The following is a 21,111-nucleotide window of genomic DNA, read 5'->3' as shown; positions in this document are numbered from 1 at the left end:
TAGGCCAAGGTTTTCAAAATTGCCTTGTGATTTTGGTTGCCTAACCTGAGACCTTAAAGGGGCCTGATTGTCAGAGGGTGACTGCTCAGCACTTTTGAAAGTCAGGGCCCTTTTATTATGTCTCAAATCACAAATCACTTTTGAAAACTTTAGCCCTGCAGATGTTAACCTGATGTAATTGTCCTGCCTCTCTTTCTGTTGCTAGATGTTACCTTTCAATGCCAGACTGAGACTTCACAGATAAAAGAGCCATTGAAGAGGTGCAAAGGTGTATTTCTGCGGGTACGTGGAAAGCGTTTATTTGGGTTTTTGAGGGTTTTCACTTTGAGCCTGAGGATTCTCAGTCTATCCAGGGTTTACCACTGACTTCAGTGGGAGCCGAATCAGTCCAACACAAAGTGCTTTTGAAAACTCAACCCTATCATGGTGTGTGACACCCCCACTGTACATCAGAGTTCTGCAGTTAAGGCATCAGCCAGAGATACAGGAAGTCAGAGTTCAGTTCCCATCTCTGCCCCAGAATCATTGCATGACTTTGGGCAATTTGCTCAGTCACTCTGTGCATTGGTTCTCCATTTGTAGAAGGAGGATAAAGGTAATAATTGCAGATATACCAATCTCCTAGAACTGAAAAGGACCTTGAAAGATCATGAAGTCCAGCCCCCGGCCTTCACTAGCAGGACCAATTTTTTGCCCCAGATCCCTAAGTGGCCCCCTCAAGGATTGAACTCACAACCCTGGCTTTAGCAGGCTAGTGCTCAAACCACCGAGCTATCCCTCCCCCTTATGGTAATAATCCTTACAATTCCCTGTGAGGAAAGGAAGGAGAAATTCATCGATATGCATGAACGCTTCAATACTATGTGAAATGTTAGCGTGTCTGTGGGCTTCACCACACTTAGCCTTAACATGTCTTAATCTGTGGGCATTCCAGTGGGACGGCAGCCAGTCATAGATCAAAGCAAGATCACTCTGTGGAACCATTAACCTTAATTTTGGGTGGCGTTTCCATGCTTGCAGAAATAATCCATTTCCTCTGACTGTTCTGCAGGGCAACAACAGTGAATTTTGCTCCTTCATGAATTCAACCTTGGTGAATTTGGAGACCATGTGTGCAGAGGACAGAGCAGTATCGCTGCAGGTCAGAGGTTCTGCCCCTATGGGTGTGGGCGCTCTATGGCCAAATGCCCTGAGCACAGGAATAGCAGTCTAACTTTGGGGAGAATTGTGGCTGCTCTTCAGAAAAGGAGTGTGTGCGCATGTGCATGCTCTCTAGCTTAAGTGGCAGGAGATCTGGGTTCTGTCCCCACTGGTCCTAGGAAGATCCAAATTCCTTCCGGGGGCAACACAGAGACAAACTAGATGCCTGCTGGTTTGCTGCAATGTTCTCTGGCACGTACACTGATGAAGGGACCAGGGATGAGGAGGGAATGGCACAGGGTGTTAGCCCGACCCTGGCTTCAGGTGACTGTGGAGTCCTGAGCAAACCTCAGCAATCTCACTCGCTCTGTAAAGGGCTCCCTCCTTGAGAATGCTGCAGTCCTGCTGAGTGGGGAAGGTCACTATGAACCCATATGTCCCTAAGAGGGTCATTGTTCCCCTGGGAGTCTGAAGAATGTGACTCATGAACCACTGAAATCCTCCCTCCTTCTCAGGATGTTTCCTTTCCCAATCCCAGGAAGTTGCTCGCCCCTTTGGTTCCTTCCTGAATAGCTCCACCCTCAGTGCTCATGGGAAGGAGAGAAAGGGGGAGGTGGCCTCCGCTGTGACGTTGCTCCTGCAAAGTGTGGAATTGGCTGCACTGACGGCTGCTTTGAGGTCTCCGAATAATACGACCCAGACTGTGACAACAGAGACTATGGGTGAGGAGGATGGGAGGCTCCCACATCGCCTCGCGGTTGCTGTGAGATAGAGGGTTAAACTCTTTTCAATATAGAACAGTCCTGCAGCCTCTCTCAGGGCTTATAACCCAGCCGTGGGTGGCAGGTGAACGAGCCATTGAAAGAGACTAGCCCCCAGCCCCTCCCTCTCTGCCCAAGGCCCTGCCCTTCCCCTTCCACCCCCTCTCGTCCGCTGGTGCCCAGAGCAACCCACTGCCTGCGTTACCCCAGCCCCAGAGCGTCAGGCGGGCAGTGCGGCGGTAGTGCCCCCACTCCTGGAGCCCTGGGCAGCCAAACCATCCCCAGCTCCAGTGCAGGCAGCGTGACATGGCATGGCCCCAAGCCCTGGGCCTTGTGAGCACTGGCCCCAGCCTGCCTGCCTCAGCCCCTAGCCACAGAAAAGCCGGAAGGGAACTGGAAGCAGGCAGGAGAGGACCTGGGGACAGAGTATTAGCAGGTCCATGCCAGGCTGTTTGGGGAGGCACAGCCTTCCCCGGCCTATGCCCCCCGCCACCCATAAACTCAGCCCTGGGGCTTTGCAGCAATGGCAGCTGCCTGAGAGGGTGTTAAAAGCGATGCCAATCTCCTGTCACCACAGGCAGCTGCCATTGCGTCCTCCTTTCACTCCCTGCCCCAGCAATATCCCTTCTTGCTGCTTCCCCTGCTAAAGCGCAGAGGTGAGGCAGCAGGGAGAAGTTGCCTTCTGCCTCTTGGCACAGTGACATCTTCATGGGGACACAGGGACGATGGATCATAGGAGGTCAGCCAGAGGGGCTCAGGGAAACACAGAGAAATGGAGGTGAAGAGAAAGGGGGAGGGGTGGTGGGATTCAGAGAGAGTGGAGCTCCAAACCTGCCTTGCCCTTGCAGCAAGAGGCTTTGCCATTTCCCTCCCCAGCTATCGAGACGCTCGTTGTGCCGGCTGCAGGTCCCTGTGATGAGGTCTTCAGGCTGAGAGCTCAGAATGAGACAATGGACATTCACTGCGATACGGTCACCAGAGCAGCGACAGAAGGTACCATGCTGGTACTTCCCAGGCATTCGCCTCTGTAACTAGACATCAAGTCCCAGCCCTAGTTCTCCCCTTCCCCTCGCCCCAGGCTGGTTCGCTCGCCTCTGTTATCCTGACACCAGTGTGGACCTTGTTGGCCCAGCTAGACCCCAGGCTGACGTGTGTGACTTCCTGGAATGGAACCAGGATAATATTTACCAATTTTACTCCAATTTTCAGGCAGATGTGACCTAACTGGGACTGGTTTTAATTTTTTTCTTTAATTCTTTAATTAATTTAATTCTTTAGCACCAGGAAAAGCTTCTCACTAACCAACATGTCTGCCTCTCCTAACCAAGAAAAACTATGGCTTCACCTAAGTGCCTTTCACCTAGGGGTGTCTACTTAGCTGGATAAAGTGCAGTATGAGGGTATGATTTTTCAAGAGCATTAATGTACTGTGCATTAATTGGTCCATATAGACCATACTAGTGTGCCCTAATGTGCTTGAATGTATGTTAGTGCACTTTAGGAATCAAACTCCCATAGTGCACGCCAGATGTTTCCAACACAGAAGCACTTCTGTGGCAGAAGCGGGAGGAAGCAACATACTCTAATGGTTAAAGCTCAAACTGCTAGCCAGGACTCCTGGGTTCTTTTCCTGGCTCATCCCAAGACTCGCTGTGACTTTTGGCACCTGGCTTGCTCTTTCTTTGTCTCAGTGTCCCTGTCTCTATGATGAGGCATCATTTCATGTTTTCAGATTCCTGGGCTGTTGCTTTTATTTCTTACTCCACCCTGGACTCCATCATTGACAAGAGATTTCTCGACGAGGGAGATCTAACGGCTGATGAGAAATTGAGGAATTTTCACCTGAATTCCAGGGTGGTGAGTGGGGCTGTTGGCAATGGGAGGCCCATGAACATCTCCAAACCTGTGTTCTTCACCCTGCGCCATAGACAGGTGAGTGTCGATCCTTTTACTTTGCTCTGTGCCCGGGGCTCCAGCTGGTCACTTAAAAGGTGCGTCTCCTGCAGGGCATTTGAGTTCTGTTGCCTTTCTGGACTGAGAAACAGTTATCTGAGAAAGAGAGGGAGCTTCTTCAGTCCTGACACGGGGGCTGTTTTGGTGGAGGACGTTACATAGGGTTCACCCCAGGCCTGTTTGGGTTATGATTCATCCTGTATCAACTGTCTCTGGCTCACTCCTTAGAAAAGGAATAATTGGAAAATAACTCTCTATAGCAGTGGTCCCCAAACTTTTGAGGATTGCCTCCCGCCTTACCATAATCCTCGCCCTTCCCTCTGAGCTGGGGCCAGAAGCGGGGCTCAGGGGCAGGGGGAAAGGACACGGGCAGGGGTAAGGGCTGAGGTTGGGGCTGCAGCTGGGTTGGGTCTGAGGACGGGAGCAAGGCCAGAGCCCGGGGTTGAGGCTGGGGGCAGGATTGGAGCAGCAGCCTGGCTGTGGTAGGAGCCAGCAGCCGAGCCCATGGCCATGAGCGGCTCTGCCCTCAGCCCTGCCCCTGCCCCCAGCCTTGGCCCTGGGCCAGGAATGGAGCTGTAAGGGGCTGGGGCTGGGAGTGGAGCCATGCTGAATCTGGGGATGGTGCCAGACATGGGGCTGGAAGTCAGAGATGCGGCTACGGGTGGGACCAGAGCAGAGATCAGGGTGGGGAGGAGCTGGGAGTTGTTCCCTTTCCGCACCCCATGGGGGCTTACCCAGGACCTCTCACGTCCCTCCAAAGGATCCTCTGTACCCCCATAGGGGGGCGCTCCCCACAGTTTGGGGAACTCTGCCCTATAGATAGCAAAGATCAGGGAAACAGCATGAGATGATGCCTTCTTTGATAAAGTGATGAACTTGCTAGAGTGCATGTGGATATTTGTGGGCGGGTGTGTGAATGCCTTTCAATGGCTCAAATAGGAACTGCACAATTGTGTGTCATAGACCCTACAGTGCTCAGAGTTAAAGGAATTACCACTTTAGCTCTGGGCTCAGGGGCTTGTGCTATTGGAGCTGGAGGATCTTGCTTGTATTTCCACTGCCAATGTGAAGTCCCAAACGGCTGTTACGTGCAGCACAATGAGAGCCATGAAGCCGTTGGTGATTTCAGGTTTATGATGGTCTATTAGAGATGTGTGACAAAAGAAACAGTGTTCTCCCCCTGATCCAGTGAGGATGATGATGGGGTGTTTTTCTTTCCAGACAATAAAAGAGGAGGAAGAGACTCGCTGCGTTCACTGGAAATTCATCGCTGGGAAAGGCACCTGGGCTGAGGATGGCTGCACCGTTCTCCACACAAACACCACTCACACCAACTGCAGCTGTGACCATCTCTCCAGCTTCGCGCTCCTTATGGATCACACCGGAGTGAAGGTATCTCACTGTCAGACTCAGATCAAAGGGCTGGACTCTGAGGTCCTGACTTGAGCAAAATCAGTGGGAATTTTGCCTGAATGAACACTGAGTCGGAACCTCAGGGTATAATCTGTGGCCCTACAGGATGGGTCAGGGTCTAGGGGTCTGGGCTGGGGTTGTGATCCAAGGTTCCTAGAGTAGCCCCCACTGACAATGCCAAGGGCAGGGCAGGCTGCAAAAAGGAGAACAGATTCCCCCCCGAACTGGTGGTTAACACTGTAGTCAGAATCACCAGGGCCGGATTAACTTTTTGTGGGCCCGGTGCCAAACATTTGTGGGCCCACCTGGGGAATGAAGGGGCCATGGGCAAGAGCATAGCGGGCAGGGTGGATTTGATTTAAATCATGATTTAAATCACTAGTTAGGAAGACTCGATTTAATCATGGTTTTCTACATAAAAGTGCATCCTTGTTGGTTGTTATAGCCTTAATATTCTTCACAACTCAGAGATAGACGTAGGTTTCATTTTTAGAAGGTACACACTGTACATTTTTAAACAGTGATTTATTTTGAAAACTTTTCAGATGAGTTTTACAGCTATATCAGAAAATGAATGATTGTTTGGTTATTTCATTTACCAAAGATAATTGAAGCAGATATTTATGAAGTCATTGGGATGTGAACTATCTCCAATTCAACAGGCTAATCATTCATATTTGGAGGATTTTCTTGCCAGGCTGTATTAGGAGGAGAACATCACCAGACAGACATTTAAATTGTTTTATTTAACTAAAACAACAATGTTAAGTAGTCTGCATTTTTTTTCTTCAACAACACACATAATATTTAAACAAAAAAGCATATGTCCCTCGCTTCTCACATTTATATGCAGACTTCTTCTCCTTGTCCAGATCTATTCCACCCCCAACAATCTTCTATTCATTGAATTGTTTGAAACTTTTCAATTTAAAAGAGAGTTAAAAGATTGACTCTGTGTACACAAATTTGCAGAGGGACAGTAGAGTTGAGGTCTGTTATTTCTCACCTCTCTATATTATTTTTTATTTATTTATTTATTGCTGTTAAAAGCATGTTACCCCTGGCTACACAAATCCACAGTTTGAGAATTGCAAAACTAAGCATCTCTGATGGTATCTTCTAGACTGAGCACTGAGTCCCATTGCGTAGATAGAAAGATTAACCTAAATAATCTATACAGAAGCCTGTGGAACCCCATAAGATTGGGTTCCCCAATCCATGAACTATTAGAACTCATTTAAAAAAAATTTCTTAAACATGACATGAATATATTGTCTCATATTATAAAATTAGAATTTATAATCCCTATTCCATTATGAGAGATAATGTATCTTAATTAAAACTATCTTTAGATAGGTTTTTCCCCCCTCAAAATCTGATTAAAACAAAAAAAAAATCCATTTTTTAAAAAAAAGTCATGGATTTTTATTCACCCTGACAGCAGGGAATGGGGGGGGGGAAGGATTGGTTCCCAGCTGGAGTGAGGGAGGGGCAAGGGGCAACATGAGCACAGTGGTGCATGGGGGGACGATTAGTCCCTGCTGACTGCAGCAAGGCAGGGACTGGGGGCAAAAGCATAGTCGGGTGGGAGCTGGGGTTGGTCCCTGGAGCAAGGGAGGGGGCCGGGGGTAAACTGCAAGTGCAGCAGGGCTGGGGAGGGGGTAAACAGGATCCCCCGACCCCTGCCCACATAAAGCAAGTACCTACCTTCTCCCTGGTTCTAGCTCATTCTCTTCATCTCTTTCTGCACTGAGCTGAGGGTCGGGCACAGCGCTGGGGGTGCAGGGTCAGGTCTGGTAGAGAGTTAGCATGCAGGAGCAGGCTGGGGGTTGGGGGTGTGTGAGGGGGTGCAGAAGTCAGGTCTGAGAGGGAGTTAGGGTGCAGGAGCAGGCTGGGGGTTGAGGTACAGGGTCAGGCCAGGAGCTAGGGTGAGGGAGAGGGCTCAGAGTTGGGGCAGGAATTTGGGGTGTGGCGAGCTTACCTGGGGCAGCTCCCATTTGGTACAAGGGGTGCAGGTGGGATTGTGGGGGGAGGTGCAGGAGCTCCCATTTGGTGCTCAGTGTGGGGGTGGGTATGTGTGGGTGGTTCAGGAGTCAGAACTGGAGGATGGGGATGTGTGAGGGGGTGCAGGAGTCAGGGCTGGGGTCATGGGTGTGTGTGGGGGTGAAGGGGACTGGGATATGTGTGTGGGGGTGCAGAAGCCATGATAGAGAGCTGGGGTTGTGGGCTGGGGTTGTGGGGGTGCTCCCAGCCCCCTGCCCTGAGCAGCTCACGGCAGAGAGCTGGAGGGGCTATGCCCTGATTCCACCCCCTTCCCTAAGGCCCCGTCCCTACCTCTTCTCCACCTCCTCCCCCAGCAGCGAGCACACTGCGGCTCCGCTCCTCCCCCTCCCTCACAAGGGCAATCAGCTGATCGGCAGCAGGGAGAGTGAGAGGGAGGGAGAGGGGGAGGGTCAGCAACATAGCACACTCCAGGGAAGAGGCGAGGAGGGGGAGCTTGGTTTCCAGCAGAGCCTGCCCTGCTGCAGGAGCTGGCAGGACCCAGATTCTGCCTGCTGCCCCACAGGTGAGAGCGGGGGGTGGAGAAGAGGGGGCCAGACCGGGGTCCCTTTGGACCGTGGGCCCAGCCCCGTGTTAAATCCAGTACTGAGAATCATCAACCAGTCTCAATCTGTGCTCTGGATCCCCCACACTGATTATCAAGAAGCTGAAAAAAATAAATCACACAGCCCCCTGGATTGCATTCCAGTCTCTGGCTCCCACTCAGCAGAGAGGTCCAGTAAAGTGAGAAGTTACTTAAAACTCTAGTCACTTAACAAAATGTTCTTCTGAGCCCCTGCCATAAATATAAAGGGAAGGGTAACAACCTTTACGGATGTAGTAACATAAAATCCCTCCTGGCCAGAGGTACAGACAGAGGTAGAGAATCATTTGACCTGTAAGGGATTAATCAGTTCATTTAACCTAGTTGGCACCTGACCAGAAGGACCAATGGAAAAAGAAGATACTTTCAAATCTGGGGGGGTGGGGGGAGGAGGTTTTGTTTGTGCTCTTTTTGTTTGTTCTCTCTGGAGAGAGAGAGAGAGAGAGAGAGAGAGACCAAGCAGGTAAACCATCTCTTGAAAAAATACCTTGAAATGATACATCTAAAATTACAGAAATTGTAATCTGACAAAGTGGGTATTCACCCACAAAAGCTCATGCTCCAATACGTTTGTTAGTCTATAAGGTGCCACAGAACTCTTTGCCGCTTTTACAGAAATTGTAAGTAAAGGCAAGGAAATGCATTAGATTATCTTTTGTTTTAGCTTGTGAATTTTCCCTATGCTAAGAGGGAGGTTTATTCCTGGGTTTGTAACTTTGAAGTTGAGCCTAGAGGGGAATCCTCTGTGTTTCAAATCTTTTTATCACCCTGTAAAATTACCTTCCATCCTGATTTTGCAGGTGTGATTCTTTTACTTTTTTCTTTATAATAAAGTTCTTCTTTTAAGAACCTGATTGATTTTAGTGTTCTAAAATAAAGGGACTGGTCTAAAGGTAACTGGTTGGTATATTATTCTCAAGCCTCCCCAGAAAAGGGGGTGAAGGGGCTTGGGTGGATATTTTGGGGAAATAGGAACTCCAAGTGGTCCTTTTCCTAAATCTTTGTCTAAATCACTTGATGGTGAAGCAATACCATCCAAGGACAAGGAAAGGATTTGTGCCTTGGGGAAGCGTGCCTGCTAGAAATAAGCTTAGAGGGTCTTTCATATGAGTAAAATGATTCTGTACCTTTGGCCAGGAAGGATTTTATGTTATTGCATACATAAAGGTTGTTACCCTTCCCATTATATTTATGACATCCCCAAAGGGGCAGCCACATTGCCAGGTCAACATTAGGTTGGATCTTACCCGAAATACCACACTGACAGCCAATCCTTTAGTATCTAAAACTAAAGGTTTTATTATATAGGAAAATAAAAGAAAGAGAAAAGACCTGTTAAATGATCAAAGCAATCCGATGCATATGGCTTCAAGGTCCATATATCAGGTTCTTAGCAACGTTGGTGAGTTTTCTGGCTTGTAAAGTCTCTCTGGAAAGCTTAGATGGGTCTATCAGACCTTTCTTCAAAGCTTCCATTTGTAGAGAAGTTACTGCAGAGGTGAGAATCAGGACTGAAGACAAAATGGAGGTGATGCAGCTGCCTTTTTCTATCCTTTTCCATGTGGCTTGTACTTGCTCTGTCCCAAACAAGCTCGCAGCACATGTGCATGGAAAGGTACTTGGAGTCCCCTGTCCATAGGCATGTCCTTACATTTCCTGCTGACTCATGGGCATAGCCCCTGGCTTCTCTTAATGGGTTCATTGTAGAGCTCAGTGGTTCTCAAACTTCAGCAACCTGAGGACCCCCATTTTGATTTAAAATTTTGTGCAGACCTACAACCCCCCCGCTCAGCCTGAGGCCCCACCCCCATTCCATCCATTCCCCCAAGGCCCCACCCCACCTCATCCCGCCCCAGCTCCACCTCTGCTCCTCCTCTTCCCTGCTTCTTTCCACCCTGTCCCATGAGCGCTCCCCATCCCTGCTCCTCCCCCTCCCTCCCCGACCCTCCTGCATGCTGCTGAACAGCTGTTCCCCGGCATGCAGAAGGCACTGGGAGAGAGGTGGAGGACTTGGTCAGCGGGGCTTATCGACCCCCAGAGGTCCACCGACCCCAGTTTGAGAAATGCTGGTATAGCTGATTACCCTTGATGGGCCATCAAACTGACTGGATAGTGGTGATGCCAATCTGTCTGGGGGTGTCACCCAGAAACACATGATAACACATGATGCAAAGATGATACATACATAAAAACAAGATTCTCATACTTAGCAAATCATAATTTTTCAAGTCATAACTTACATGGCATATCTTGTAAGCTTCATTACAATTTTGTAATATTGGTATCCATAATATTATAAATGCTCACCCATATTCCATATAGCGTCACAGGGCTCACTGGTGATTCTCACTTTGCTATGTTGCAGGAGAGTTACCCACTGAAAATCATCACCTACGTGGGACTGACCCTCTCCCTGCTGTGCCTCCTCCTCGCCATCCTCACCTTCCTCCTGTGCCGCTCCATCTGGAACGTCAGCACCTCCCTCCACCTGCAGCTCTGCCTCTGCCTCTTCCTGGCCGACCTGCTCTTCCTCACCGCGGTGACCCGCACTGGCAGTCGGGTCTGTTATCCACTTTTATTCTTTGTTGAAAATTGAGCCGTGTCCAGATCCTCTGTCAGCATTTCTAAAGCTCCCCTCACCCCAGCACCTTTTTATACCCTCGGCTGGACCGTAACATTTATTCCATGCTCTTTAGTCCTGCAGAAATAATTATTTACTCCCCTCCAAAAGAAATCTATATGGGTGAAACCAGTCCTTCCCTTTTCCTTGCGGGCCCCATCCTTCATCATTCAGACAAAGGAACCCTGATTTCCAGGGTCACAGTCCCCTGCCTGTCCTCTCTGCCCCCACACTGATGGGCAGATGCAAGACACCCCTACCCTGAAGCAGATATAGAGAAGAGAACCTACACCCTCCAGGTCTCTCCCTGTTATAAGGACCCAGAACTTGTTTACATCCCTGCTCCCTTTCCTAGGATTCCTCACAGTATCCAACAATTTCCATGATTCATTTGGGAACTACAACCCTCCGAAACCATCTTTTCTGAGTGGAGATCAGGACCGGGTATAGACTGAAGAATGTATTGTCTCTGGAAGAGAGCTGTAACTGGAGAGATGTGTTAATAAAAAGCTCTATGTGATCCTCACAAAAGTCCCCCCAACTCCAGATTCAGCATTTCCTTTCCCAGAAGCAGTGTCCCAGAGCTCTCTCTTGTCCTGTCCTCAGGTGGTCTGTGCTGTCATTGCTGGCTTCCTACACTACCTCTTCCTGGCCTGCTTCACCTGGATGTTCCTGGAGGGGCTGCACCTCTTCCTCACCGTCAGGAACCTGAAGGTCGTGAATTACACCAGCGCCAGCCGGTTCAAGAAGAGATTCATGTACCCGTTCGGCTACGGATTCCCAGCCCTGGTGGTGGCTATTTCTGCAGCGGTGAATCCTGGTGGCTACGGAACGTCCAAACAGTACGTGCATCGCCCATCCCAAAGGGGAGCTGGGATGTGGCTTCCATGTGCTTGTCCGGCTCACCCCAGATCTCACTTGAACCTAGATTTCCCTGCTCACCCTGCCTGGGAGCTGAATGTCCCCCTGGGACCCTTCTCATCCCCAGGGACACTAAGCTGCCCAAGCGCTGTAGTTGAGTTGCCCCCTGTCAGCCATCTACACTCCTCACCCCACTGATGATGTGGAAGAACAACCCAGAAAGATACCAGCTTGACTCCCAGGTCCCAGGCTGGGTTTGTGGGGCTGGTGGGTAGGAAACAAATGCACCTTCTTCCTGTGTGCAAATCCCTGCGGATCCCCTCTCTAAAGTGAGCAACTCCACTGAAACAGAGTGTGGCGTGTTCTAGACACCCCAGGTGAGATCCTCAGCTGGTGTAAATCCGGGCAGCTCCACTTCCTTCAGTGCAGCTAGGCCAATGTCCCTCCGCTGCATGTCTGGCCCTCCATCAATACTGTGCCCATCCACCAGAAAGGGTCATGTGAGGAGGTGGAAGAGGAAGTGGTGGATGGAAGCAGGAGATGCTGAGGTAGATGGGAAGGGCTGTTTGCCTGGTGCCTGCAAGAGAGTCGGCCATGTCACAGGCAGGCTGAGATCCATCTCGCTTTTGAGAGCCTGCTGCCCTGTGACACCCCCTCTCTGCCCCCGGGGCTGAAAAAGGGCAGTAATCCCATTAAAGTCACCTTCTTCTTCCTCCCTCCCTGTAGCTGCTGGCTCAGCCTGGACAGAGGCTTTCATTGGAGCTTCCTGGGACCAGTCTGTGCCATAATCCTGGTGGGTTCCTCACAGAACCAGAGGGCCCTATTCTCCTCGCACCTCTGCAACCCTGTGGACTCCAGTGGAGCCAAGAGAAGAATATCTCCCAGAGAATTTAAGTTGAAAGAGTCCTATAAGATCCCATTTCATCCACCCCTCTTTGGCCAGTGCAGGATTTCCCCCTAACACAACAGCCTACATTCTATGGAGTCAGTCAGGGCGAATGGGTCAGGCACTGGGTTGTGAGTCAGGAGCCCTGACTCTGCCATTGGCCTGCTGTGTTAACTTGGGAAGTAGCTTCCCCTCACTGTACAGGGATTGTCTCTGACTGTGTTTATGTACAGAAGCATCGTAGGCTCAGCACTCACTGGCAGCCAGCTTCCCCACTCACCTCCCGTGCCTCCCGTCCACTGGCAGCTGCGCCGATCAACTCCTCCCCCTCCATCCCAGTGCCTCCCGCTTGCTGCAGTCAGCTGCTCTGTGGTGTGCAGGAGGTGCTGGGAGGAAGGGGGCAGAACTGTGTGGGAAGAGGTTGGGCAGGGGTGGGAAGAGGTGGAGGCTTGGAGAAGGGGTGGGTGAGGGTGAGGCTTGGAGCCAAGCAGGGGTGGGAAGAGGTGAGGTGGGGGCTGGGGAGAAGGGGTCGGGTGGGGGTGGGGCCTGGGGCAGAGCTGGGGGTTGAGTGACCCGGGGGAATCCGGCGCCTGTGGTCTTGCCCAGTTATTTTGCAAACAAATGCTCCAGGACTGGGCCTTCCCCTTTCTAGGTGTGCGTGTACAGAACCCAGTGCAGTCTTAGTGGAGCCTCTAGGTGCTACCATAATATGATTAATTATAATATGTCATTACTCATGCAATGCTGCCATGGAAGCAAGTGGAACCTCTGGTGGAATGAGGATAGTTTTGTTCCTTGACTTGTCCAGCCTGGCTGGTAAATAACCCAAGTGATGGGGGAAGGGAAGGTGGCTGCAGCGTGGGGAGTTTGAGGATGGAAGGGTACATGTGTTGCAAGAGATAAAGGTAGCAAATGTCCTTGCAGATTCCTGCCCTTCTCAGGCAGCAGGTTAAGAATTAATTTCAGCCTCAGAATTGAAGGGAACACTCTAGAGACAGGATCTAGAAGCTTTTGGCCAAATCACACGGCTCGAAATCAGGAATAACTGCAGACCCCACTGGAATCAGTGGAGTCCCTCCAGATTCAGATAAGAGCAGAATGTGGCCCTCTGGCTGTATGATCACATGTGATGCATTGCAGCCCTGCCTATGCCAACAGTTCCCTGCAGGGCCTGGGACTAGGATCTGGCAGGGAATGGTGTATGACCCACCTTGACAAACAGTCATATCTGATCCCATAGGATTGTTCCGCACCTCAGCCAGAGAGACTGGCCTTGGCTAGCATGTTTTACAAGGAATATTTCATGCTGTTTCCACAGATAAATTTAACATTTTTTCTTGCAACCCTCTGGATCCTGAGAGACAAACTCTCCTCCCTTAATGAAGATGTGTCCACTCTCAAAGACACCAGGTAGGACAGCACTACATCTACTAGAACAGAGTGGAGGAGGGGTGCAGGGTGTACAAGGGGGCTCAGGGCAGGGTTTGAGGGCTCAGGGAAAGGGGTTGGGGTGCAGGAGGGGGCTCAAAAAGGGGGTTGGGGTGCAGGAGGGGTGTGGGGTGTGGCAGGAGCTAAGGGTAGGGGGTTGGGTTGCAGGGATGGGTGCGGAGTGTGGGAGGGGGCTCAGGGCAGGGAGTTAAGTGCAGGAGGGGTTCAGGGTGCAGGCTCCGACCCGGCACCGCTTACCTGGAGCGGCTCCGGGGTGGTAGTGGCTCAGGCAGGCTGCCTGCCTTCCTGCGCTGGCCCTGTGCCGCTCCCGAAAGCGGCTGGAACCACGTCCCTGCAGCCCCTGGGTGGGGGGCAGAGGGCTCCAGTGCTGCCCTCACCTGTGGGTACTTCCCCCAAAGCTCCCATTGCCTGTGGTTCCTCATTTCTGGCCAAAGGGAACTGCGGGGGAGGGAGGGGACTGCAGGCGAGGGCAGTGCGTGGAGCCCTCTACCACGCCCCTTCACCCAGGGAATGCAATCCGTGGGGGTGGCAATCCCGCAAGCTGGATCCAAAGCCCTCACGGGCCGGATCCGTCCCACGGGCCATAGTTCGCTCACCCCTGTATTAGAAGGATCCAGTGAGCCTCCTGTATGGGAAATCCTGTGGGATTCTGCACAGATTGCTGCCATCATACAACTGAGCACATGCCACTGTAGGGTTTCCAGGTTATCTTGGCAACCTTCGGCTTGATGAGAGAGTAACAGTCTCGCTGTCCAAGGAGCTGATAAACCCTAACTCACATCATGGGACCATCTGCCAAAATAAGGACAATTTGCATGAATAAGAGTATGCTGTATCGGACCTTAAATTAGACACAGCACAGCCAGGATGGCAATTGAAGGGTCAGGTTAGGAGAGGTCTATGGCAGTAAAGGATCATCATGGGACAAACTTTTCTGCCATATGCATCATGTTGGTCCCTGGATGGATATTGAGATCATAGAATCATAGAATCTCAGAGTTGGAAGGGACCTCAGGAGGTCATCTAGTCCAACCTCCTGCTCAAAGCAGGACCAAACCCAACTAAATCATCCCAGCCAGGGCTTTGTCAAGCCTGACCTTAAAAACCTCTAAGGAAGGAGATTCCACCACCTCCCTAGGTAACCCATTCTAGTTCTTCACCACCCTACTAGAGAAAAAGGTTTTCCTAATGTCCAACCTAAACCTCCCCCTCTGCAACTTGAGACCATTACTCCTTGTTCTGTCATCTTCTACCACTGAGAACAGTCTAGATCCATCCTCTTTGGAACCCCCTTTCAGGTAGTTGAAAGCAGCTATCAAATCCCTCCTCATTCTTCTCTTCTGCAGGCTAAACAATCCCAGTTCATAAGAACATAAGAACATAAGAGAGGCTGTACCGGGTCAGGCCAAAGGTCCATCTAGCCCAGTATCTGTCTACCGACAGTGGCCAATGCCAGGTGCCCCAGAGGGAGTGAATCTAACAGGCAATGATCAAATGATCTCTCTCCTGCCATCCATCTCCAGCCTCTGACGAACAGAGGCTAGGGACACCATTCTTACCCATCCTAGCTAATAGCCATTTATGGACTTAGCCACCATGAATTTATCCAGTCCCCTTTTAAACATTGTTATAGTCCTAGTCTTCACAACCTCCTCAAGTAAGGAGTTCCACAAGTTGACTGTGCGCTGCATGAAGAAGAACTTCCTTTTATTTGTTTTAAACCTGCTGCCTATTAATTTCATTTGGTGACCCCTAGTTCTTGTATTATGGGAATAAGTAAATAACTTTTCCTTATCCACTTTCTCAACATCACTCATGATTTTATATACCTCTATCATGTCCCCCCTTAGTCTTCTCTTTATATACCCTATCATGTCCCCCCTTAGTCTTCTCTTCTCTTAGTTCCCTCAGCCTCTTCTCATAAGTCATGTGCTCCAGCCCCCTAATCATTTTTGTTGCCCTCCGCTGGACTCTCTCCAATTTATCCACATCCTTCTTGTAGTGTGGGGCCCAAAACTGGACACAGTACTCCAAATGAGGCCTCACCAGTGCTGAATAGAGGGGAATGATCACATCCCTCGATCTGCTGGAAATGCCCCTACTTATACAACCCAAAATGCCATTAGCCTTCTTGGCAACAAGGGCACACTGTTGACTCATATTCAGCTTTTCGTCCACTGTAACCCCTAGGTCCTTTTCTGCAGAACTGCTGCCCAGCCATTCGGTCCCTAGTCTGTAACAGTGCATGGGATTCTTCCATCCTAAGTGCAGGACTCTGCACTTCTCCTTGTTGAACCTCAACATATTTCTTTTGGCCCAATCCTCTAATTTGTCTAGGTCCCTCTGTATCCTATCCCTACCCTCAAGCGTATCAACCACTCCTCCCAGTTTAGTGTCATCTGCAAACTTGCTAAGGGTGCAGTCCACACCATCCTCCAGATCGTTAATGAAGATATTGAACAAAACAGGCCCCAGCACCGACCCTTGGGGCACTCCACTTGATACCGGCTGCCAACTAGACATGGAACCATTGATCACTACCCGTTGAGCCCGACCATCTAGCCAGTTTTCTATCCACCTTACCGTCCATTCATCCAGCCCAGACTTCTTTAACTTGCTGGCAAGAATACTGTGGGAGACTGTATCAAAAGCTTTGCTAAAGTCCAGAAATAGCACATCCACTGCTTTCCCCTCATGACAGTTGCAGTCTGTTCCAAAGCCCGCTGAAGTCAGTGGAAGTAATGGGACAGAAGAGGCTGCTTGATCAGTGAGGGTCTTGCAGTAAGTCCTGTGGCACATTCAGATTGTGGAATGCAAATAGTCTTTAAAGCAGCTCATTATGAAATCTGTTTGTTGGGGAGGAACAAGATCAGGGCTGCCAGCTGGGAGTGCTGGATGGAGACATGAGAGGGGAAAAAGATTTTGGAAGCAGATCAGAATGTTGAAGCTTCAGAAAGCCATGATGTTACTTACTGCACGTGCCTAGTGCTGTGTAAGGAGAAATGCAAGTCTGTGCTGATATTCAGAGCTGGGCCATGTGCTATGTAGGGAGGAAACTCATCTCTTTCCCCTGGGGCTGTGGATACTGTCGAGGTAAAGTGCCATCCATTGAGGAGGAAGGCAAGTGTGGCTCACTATTGCTCTGTAGCAACCTCTCTGTTTATTTATGGAACAAGATAGATGGGGTCCCGAGAGCCCAATATCCTGTTCCCACTTGACTGTCACATTGCCAGGGCCTGATGTGAAGGGATTAAAAACAAAACCATAATGAGAGGTTGAACCATTTGCTTTGGAAGAGCCACCTGTAGGAGGGGAAGGTGTGTAGGGGGGGGAGATGGTTGAGCACAATATTGTATTTCAGATTCATAGGCGTAAGTTGCCATTGTGTTCGTCTTAACAGTAACCCTAAGACACAGTAAAGCGGGTGCCAGCTGTTTCGCTCCACACTGCCCAGAGCCCCTGACTCAGTCACTCACCATCGGGTCATTATAACGGGATCTCTCCATCTGCCTTTATCCAGGCTACTGACTTTTAAAGCTATCGCCCAACTATTCATTCTGGGCTGCACATGGAGCCTTGGTCTCTTCCAAGTCGGCTCAGCAAAAATGGTCATGGCGTATTTATTCACCATTGTCAACAGCCTGCAGGGAGCCTTCATCTTCCTGGTGCACTGTCTCCTCAATCGCCAGGTAATGCCCGTGGCGCATCATCAGCCAGCCGGTGACTTCACGGGCCTAGCAGTGGCCTGGTCTGAGGGTGTTAGTTACATGATGTAGTGACCATGTCCCTTATTCTCCAGGTGAGAGAGGCGTACAGGAGATGGATTAAAGGCACAAGAAAACCCAGCCCCACAATTCAAACTGGTAGTGTATCTGTGTCCACTGTCACTACCAGCACCAAGATGGTAAGAGATCCTCTATTCTGTTCCAATACCAGAATCCAAAAGTCTCCTAGAACCCAGCATAGAACTCCTCCTTTCTTGCGCACCTCCACATTCCCTTCCCTTTGCTTCTTTGCAAGCTCCATGCATCACTCACTGTGGAATGGGCTGGGAAGGTGTCGGCTTTGACAGAATTTCAGGTAATTATCCAATTGGGGAAGCTTGCAAACCAAAACCTGGGTGGAAATCTTGTCAGTGCAGATGGGCCATCCCCAGCGAAGAGTTAGCACTGCATGGAACTTCCTCTGGCTCTGTTACCTCTACTGGGAAAGGATCCAGAAGCTTTGTCTGGAGGGTAAAGTGGAGCCTTATGTCTGGAAAAACCTCCCTGCTCCAGTCCCAGCACGAGATGCCACAACCTTTGTCTGGAAGTGGACATTTCTGGTTTATATAGAGCAGCCTATATTAACTGGGGCCGTGCTCCTCTTGACCTGCTGCTTACAAACAGGGAAGAATTGGTAGGGGAAGTAGAAGTGGGTGGCAACCTAGGCAGCAGTGACCATGGGATGGTTGAGTTCAGGATCCTGACAAAAGGAAGAAAAGAGAGTAGCAAAATACGGACCCTGCACTTCAGAAAAGCAGACTTAGACTCCCCTAGGGAACTGATGGGCAGGATCCCCTGGGAGTCTAATATGAGGGGGAAAGGAGTCCAGGATTGCTGGCTCTATTTTAAAGAAGCCTATTAAGGGTGCAGGAACAAACTGTCCCATGTGCAGAAAGAATAGCAAATATGACAGGAGACCAGCTTGGCTTAACAGTGAAATCTTCAGTGAGCTTAAACTCAAAAAGGAAGCTTACGAGAAGTGGAAATTTGGACAGATAACTAGGGAGGAGCATAACAATATTGCTCAAGCATGCAGAGGTGTAATGAGGAAGGCCAAGGCACAATTGGAGTTGCAGCGAGCAAGGGATGTGAAGGGTAAGAAGAAGGGTTTCTACAGGTATGTTAGGAACAAGAAGAAAGTCAGGGAAAATGTGGGCCCATTACTGAATGGGGGAGGCAACACGGTGACAGAAGATGTGGAAAGAGCTGAAGTACTCAATGCTTTTTCTGCCTCAGTCTTTGCAGACAAGGTCAGCTCCCAGACTGCTGCACTGGGCAACACAGTGTCGGGAGGAGGTGAGCAACCCTCAATGGTGAAAGAACAGGTTAAGGACTGTTTACAAGTCCATGGGTCCAGATCTAATGCATCCAAGGGTGCTGAGGGAGTTGGCTGATGTGATTGCAGAGCCATTAGCCATCATCTTTGAAAACTCATGGCGATCAGGGGAGGTCCAGGATGACTGGAAAAAGGCAAATCTAGTGCCCATGTTTAAAAAAGGGAAAAAAGAGAACCCGGGGAACTACAGGCTCACTTCAATTCCCAGCAAAATCATGGAACAGGTCCTCAAGGAATCCATTTTGAGGCACTTGGAGGAGAGGAAGGTGATCAGGAACAGTCAACATGGATTCACCAAGGGCAAGTCATGCCTGACCAACCTGATTACCTTCTATGATGAGATAACTGGCTCTGTAGCTATGGGGAAAGTGGTGGATGTGATATATTTTGACTTTAGCAAAGCTTTTGATACGGTCTCCCACAGTATTCTTGACTATAAGGTGGATAGAAAGCTGGCTAGATTGTTGGGCTCAATGGGTAGTGATCAATGGCTCAATGTCTAGCTGGCAGCCAGTATCAAGCAGAGTGCCCCAGGGTTCGGTCCTGGGTCTGGTTTTGTTCAATATCTTTATTTAATGATCTGGATGATGGGATGAATTGCACCCTCAGCAAGTTCGCAGATGACACTAAGCTGGGGAGAGAGGTAGATATGCCGGAGGGTAGGGATAGGATACAGAGTGACCTAGAGAAATTGGAGGATTGGGCCAAAAGAAATCTGATGAGGTTCAACAAGGACAAGTGCAGAGTCTTGCACTTAGGAAGGAAGGGGACTAACTGGCTAAGCAGCAGTTCTGCAGAAAAGGACTTGTGGATTACAGTGGACAAGAAGCTGGATATGAATCAGCAGTGTGCCCTTGTTGCCAAGAAGGTGAATGGCATATTGGGCTGTATTAGTAGAAGCAGATAGAGGGAAGTGATTATTCCCCTCTATTTGGCACTGGTGAGGCCACACCTGGAGTATTGTGTCCAATTTTGGTTCCCCCACTACAGAAGGGATGTGGACAAATTGGAGAGAGTCCAGCAGAGGGCAACAAAAATGATTAGGGGGCTGGGGCACGTGACTTACGAGGAGAGGCTGCAGGAACTGGGGTTATTTAGTCTGCAGCAGAGAAGAGTCAGGGGGGATTTGATAGCAGCCTTCAACTACCTGAATTAGCGTTGCAAAGAGGAAGGAGCTCGGTTGTTCTCAGTGATGGCAGATGACAGAAGAAGGAGCAATGGTCTCAAGTTGCAGTGGGGGACGTCTAGGTTGGATATTAGGAAAAACTATTTCACTAAGAGGGTGGTGAAGTGCTGGAATGGGTTCCCTAGGGAGGTGGTGAAATCTCCATCCTTAGACGTTTTTAAGGCCTAGCTTGACAAAGCCCTTGCTGGGATTATTTAGTTGGGGTTGGTCCTGCTTTGAGTAGGGGGTTGGACTAGATGACTTCCTGAGGTCCCTTCCAACCCTAATATTCTGTGATTCTATGATTCCGTGAACTGCTACTTTATGGCTTACTTGTGCATGGCTGGGGGAAGGGAGCTGGCTTAGCTATTTTCCTGCACATGATGTCACTTCATTGGAGGTTGGCTGAATTTTGCAGTCTCTGCACTATTCCTGAATGAGGACCCAATCCTGTTCCCATTGAAGTTGACTGGAGTTTTCCCATGAGACTGGCACTCAATGTATATATATTTTTTTGCTGGCAGGTGAGTTGGGGAGAGCCCTCCACTTCTTCTCCGTGAAACAAATCACCTCTCCAACCAATGATGTTTATCATACAGCCGGCTTTGCTGTGCCAGTGGAGCAGATGCTTAAGCTGCAATTCTTCATCACAACTACATACACAACCTGGAAGGGAAAGCGGGATTCGACCAAATCCTTTCTCTGATCCAAATCCACAACTCCTCAATTCAAAGGCCACCCTAGGGTTGTAGCTGGGTGTCTCTCCCAGATTTAAAAGGCCAGATCCCAGGTCAGAGAGCAGTTATTTCTTAGGGAAAGAACACCATGTGTGTGTGGGGGGGGAGGGGGGTGATTTGCAGAGCCTTTGCGTGCTATGTGTGTGAGCTAGCTCTGCTGTTTCACTGTAATGTGTAAACAATAAAATAATCTGCTCATGGACCTTGGTTGCTTCTTTGGTTTGAGGGTTTGCTATCACGTTCTGCCTGTGCTGGAAACCTAGGGCCCAATTCTAAAGCTTCTTTATGCCAATCTGGCAGTGTAAAGGGACTTTAAAGTGGGCAGAAATGGCCCTGTGATTAGCCCTCCAGTGCAGGAGTCCTTCCTGGCTGCTGTAGAGCT

General features: G+C 49.8%; 1 protein-coding gene across 2 annotated transcripts in view; it reads left to right on the top strand.

Moving 5' to 3' along the window:
* Positions 1-20,875, top strand: part of LOC123353661 (adhesion G protein-coupled receptor E3-like) — a 32,317-nt gene extending 11,442 nt beyond the window's left edge. The window contains exons 5-17 of one of the 2 annotated variants that reach the window (XM_044994961.1): positions 206-282; positions 1,052-1,141; positions 1,679-1,862; positions 2,778-2,894; positions 3,634-3,758; positions 5,076-5,246; positions 10,277-10,471; positions 11,138-11,373; positions 12,119-12,185; positions 13,597-13,688; positions 17,248-17,416; positions 17,527-17,631; positions 20,517-20,875. In XM_044994961.1, coding sequence (XP_044850896.1) covers positions 206-282; positions 1,052-1,141; positions 1,679-1,862; positions 2,778-2,894; positions 3,634-3,758; positions 5,076-5,246; positions 10,277-10,471; positions 11,138-11,373; positions 12,119-12,185; positions 13,597-13,688; positions 17,248-17,416; positions 17,527-17,631; positions 20,517-20,552 — 1,664 coding nt within the window. In that variant the 3' untranslated portion in view covers positions 20,553-20,875. Of the gene's footprint in view, positions 1-205; positions 283-1,051; positions 1,142-1,678; positions 1,863-2,777; positions 2,895-3,633; positions 3,834-5,075; positions 5,247-10,276; positions 10,472-11,137; positions 11,374-12,118; positions 12,186-13,596; positions 13,689-17,247; positions 17,417-17,526; positions 17,632-20,516 lie in introns of both variants that reach the window. The other variant, XM_044994960.1, reaches the window with a different exon arrangement.
* Positions 20,876-21,111: the final 236 nt, after the last annotated feature.

The sequence above is a fragment of the Mauremys mutica genome, chromosome 20 (genome assembly GCF_020497125.1).
Source record: "Mauremys mutica isolate MM-2020 ecotype Southern chromosome 20, ASM2049712v1, whole genome shotgun sequence".
NCBI lineage: Eukaryota > Metazoa > Chordata > Testudines > Geoemydidae > Mauremys > Mauremys mutica.
This window is presented reverse-complemented; position numbering and strand designations above follow the sequence as displayed.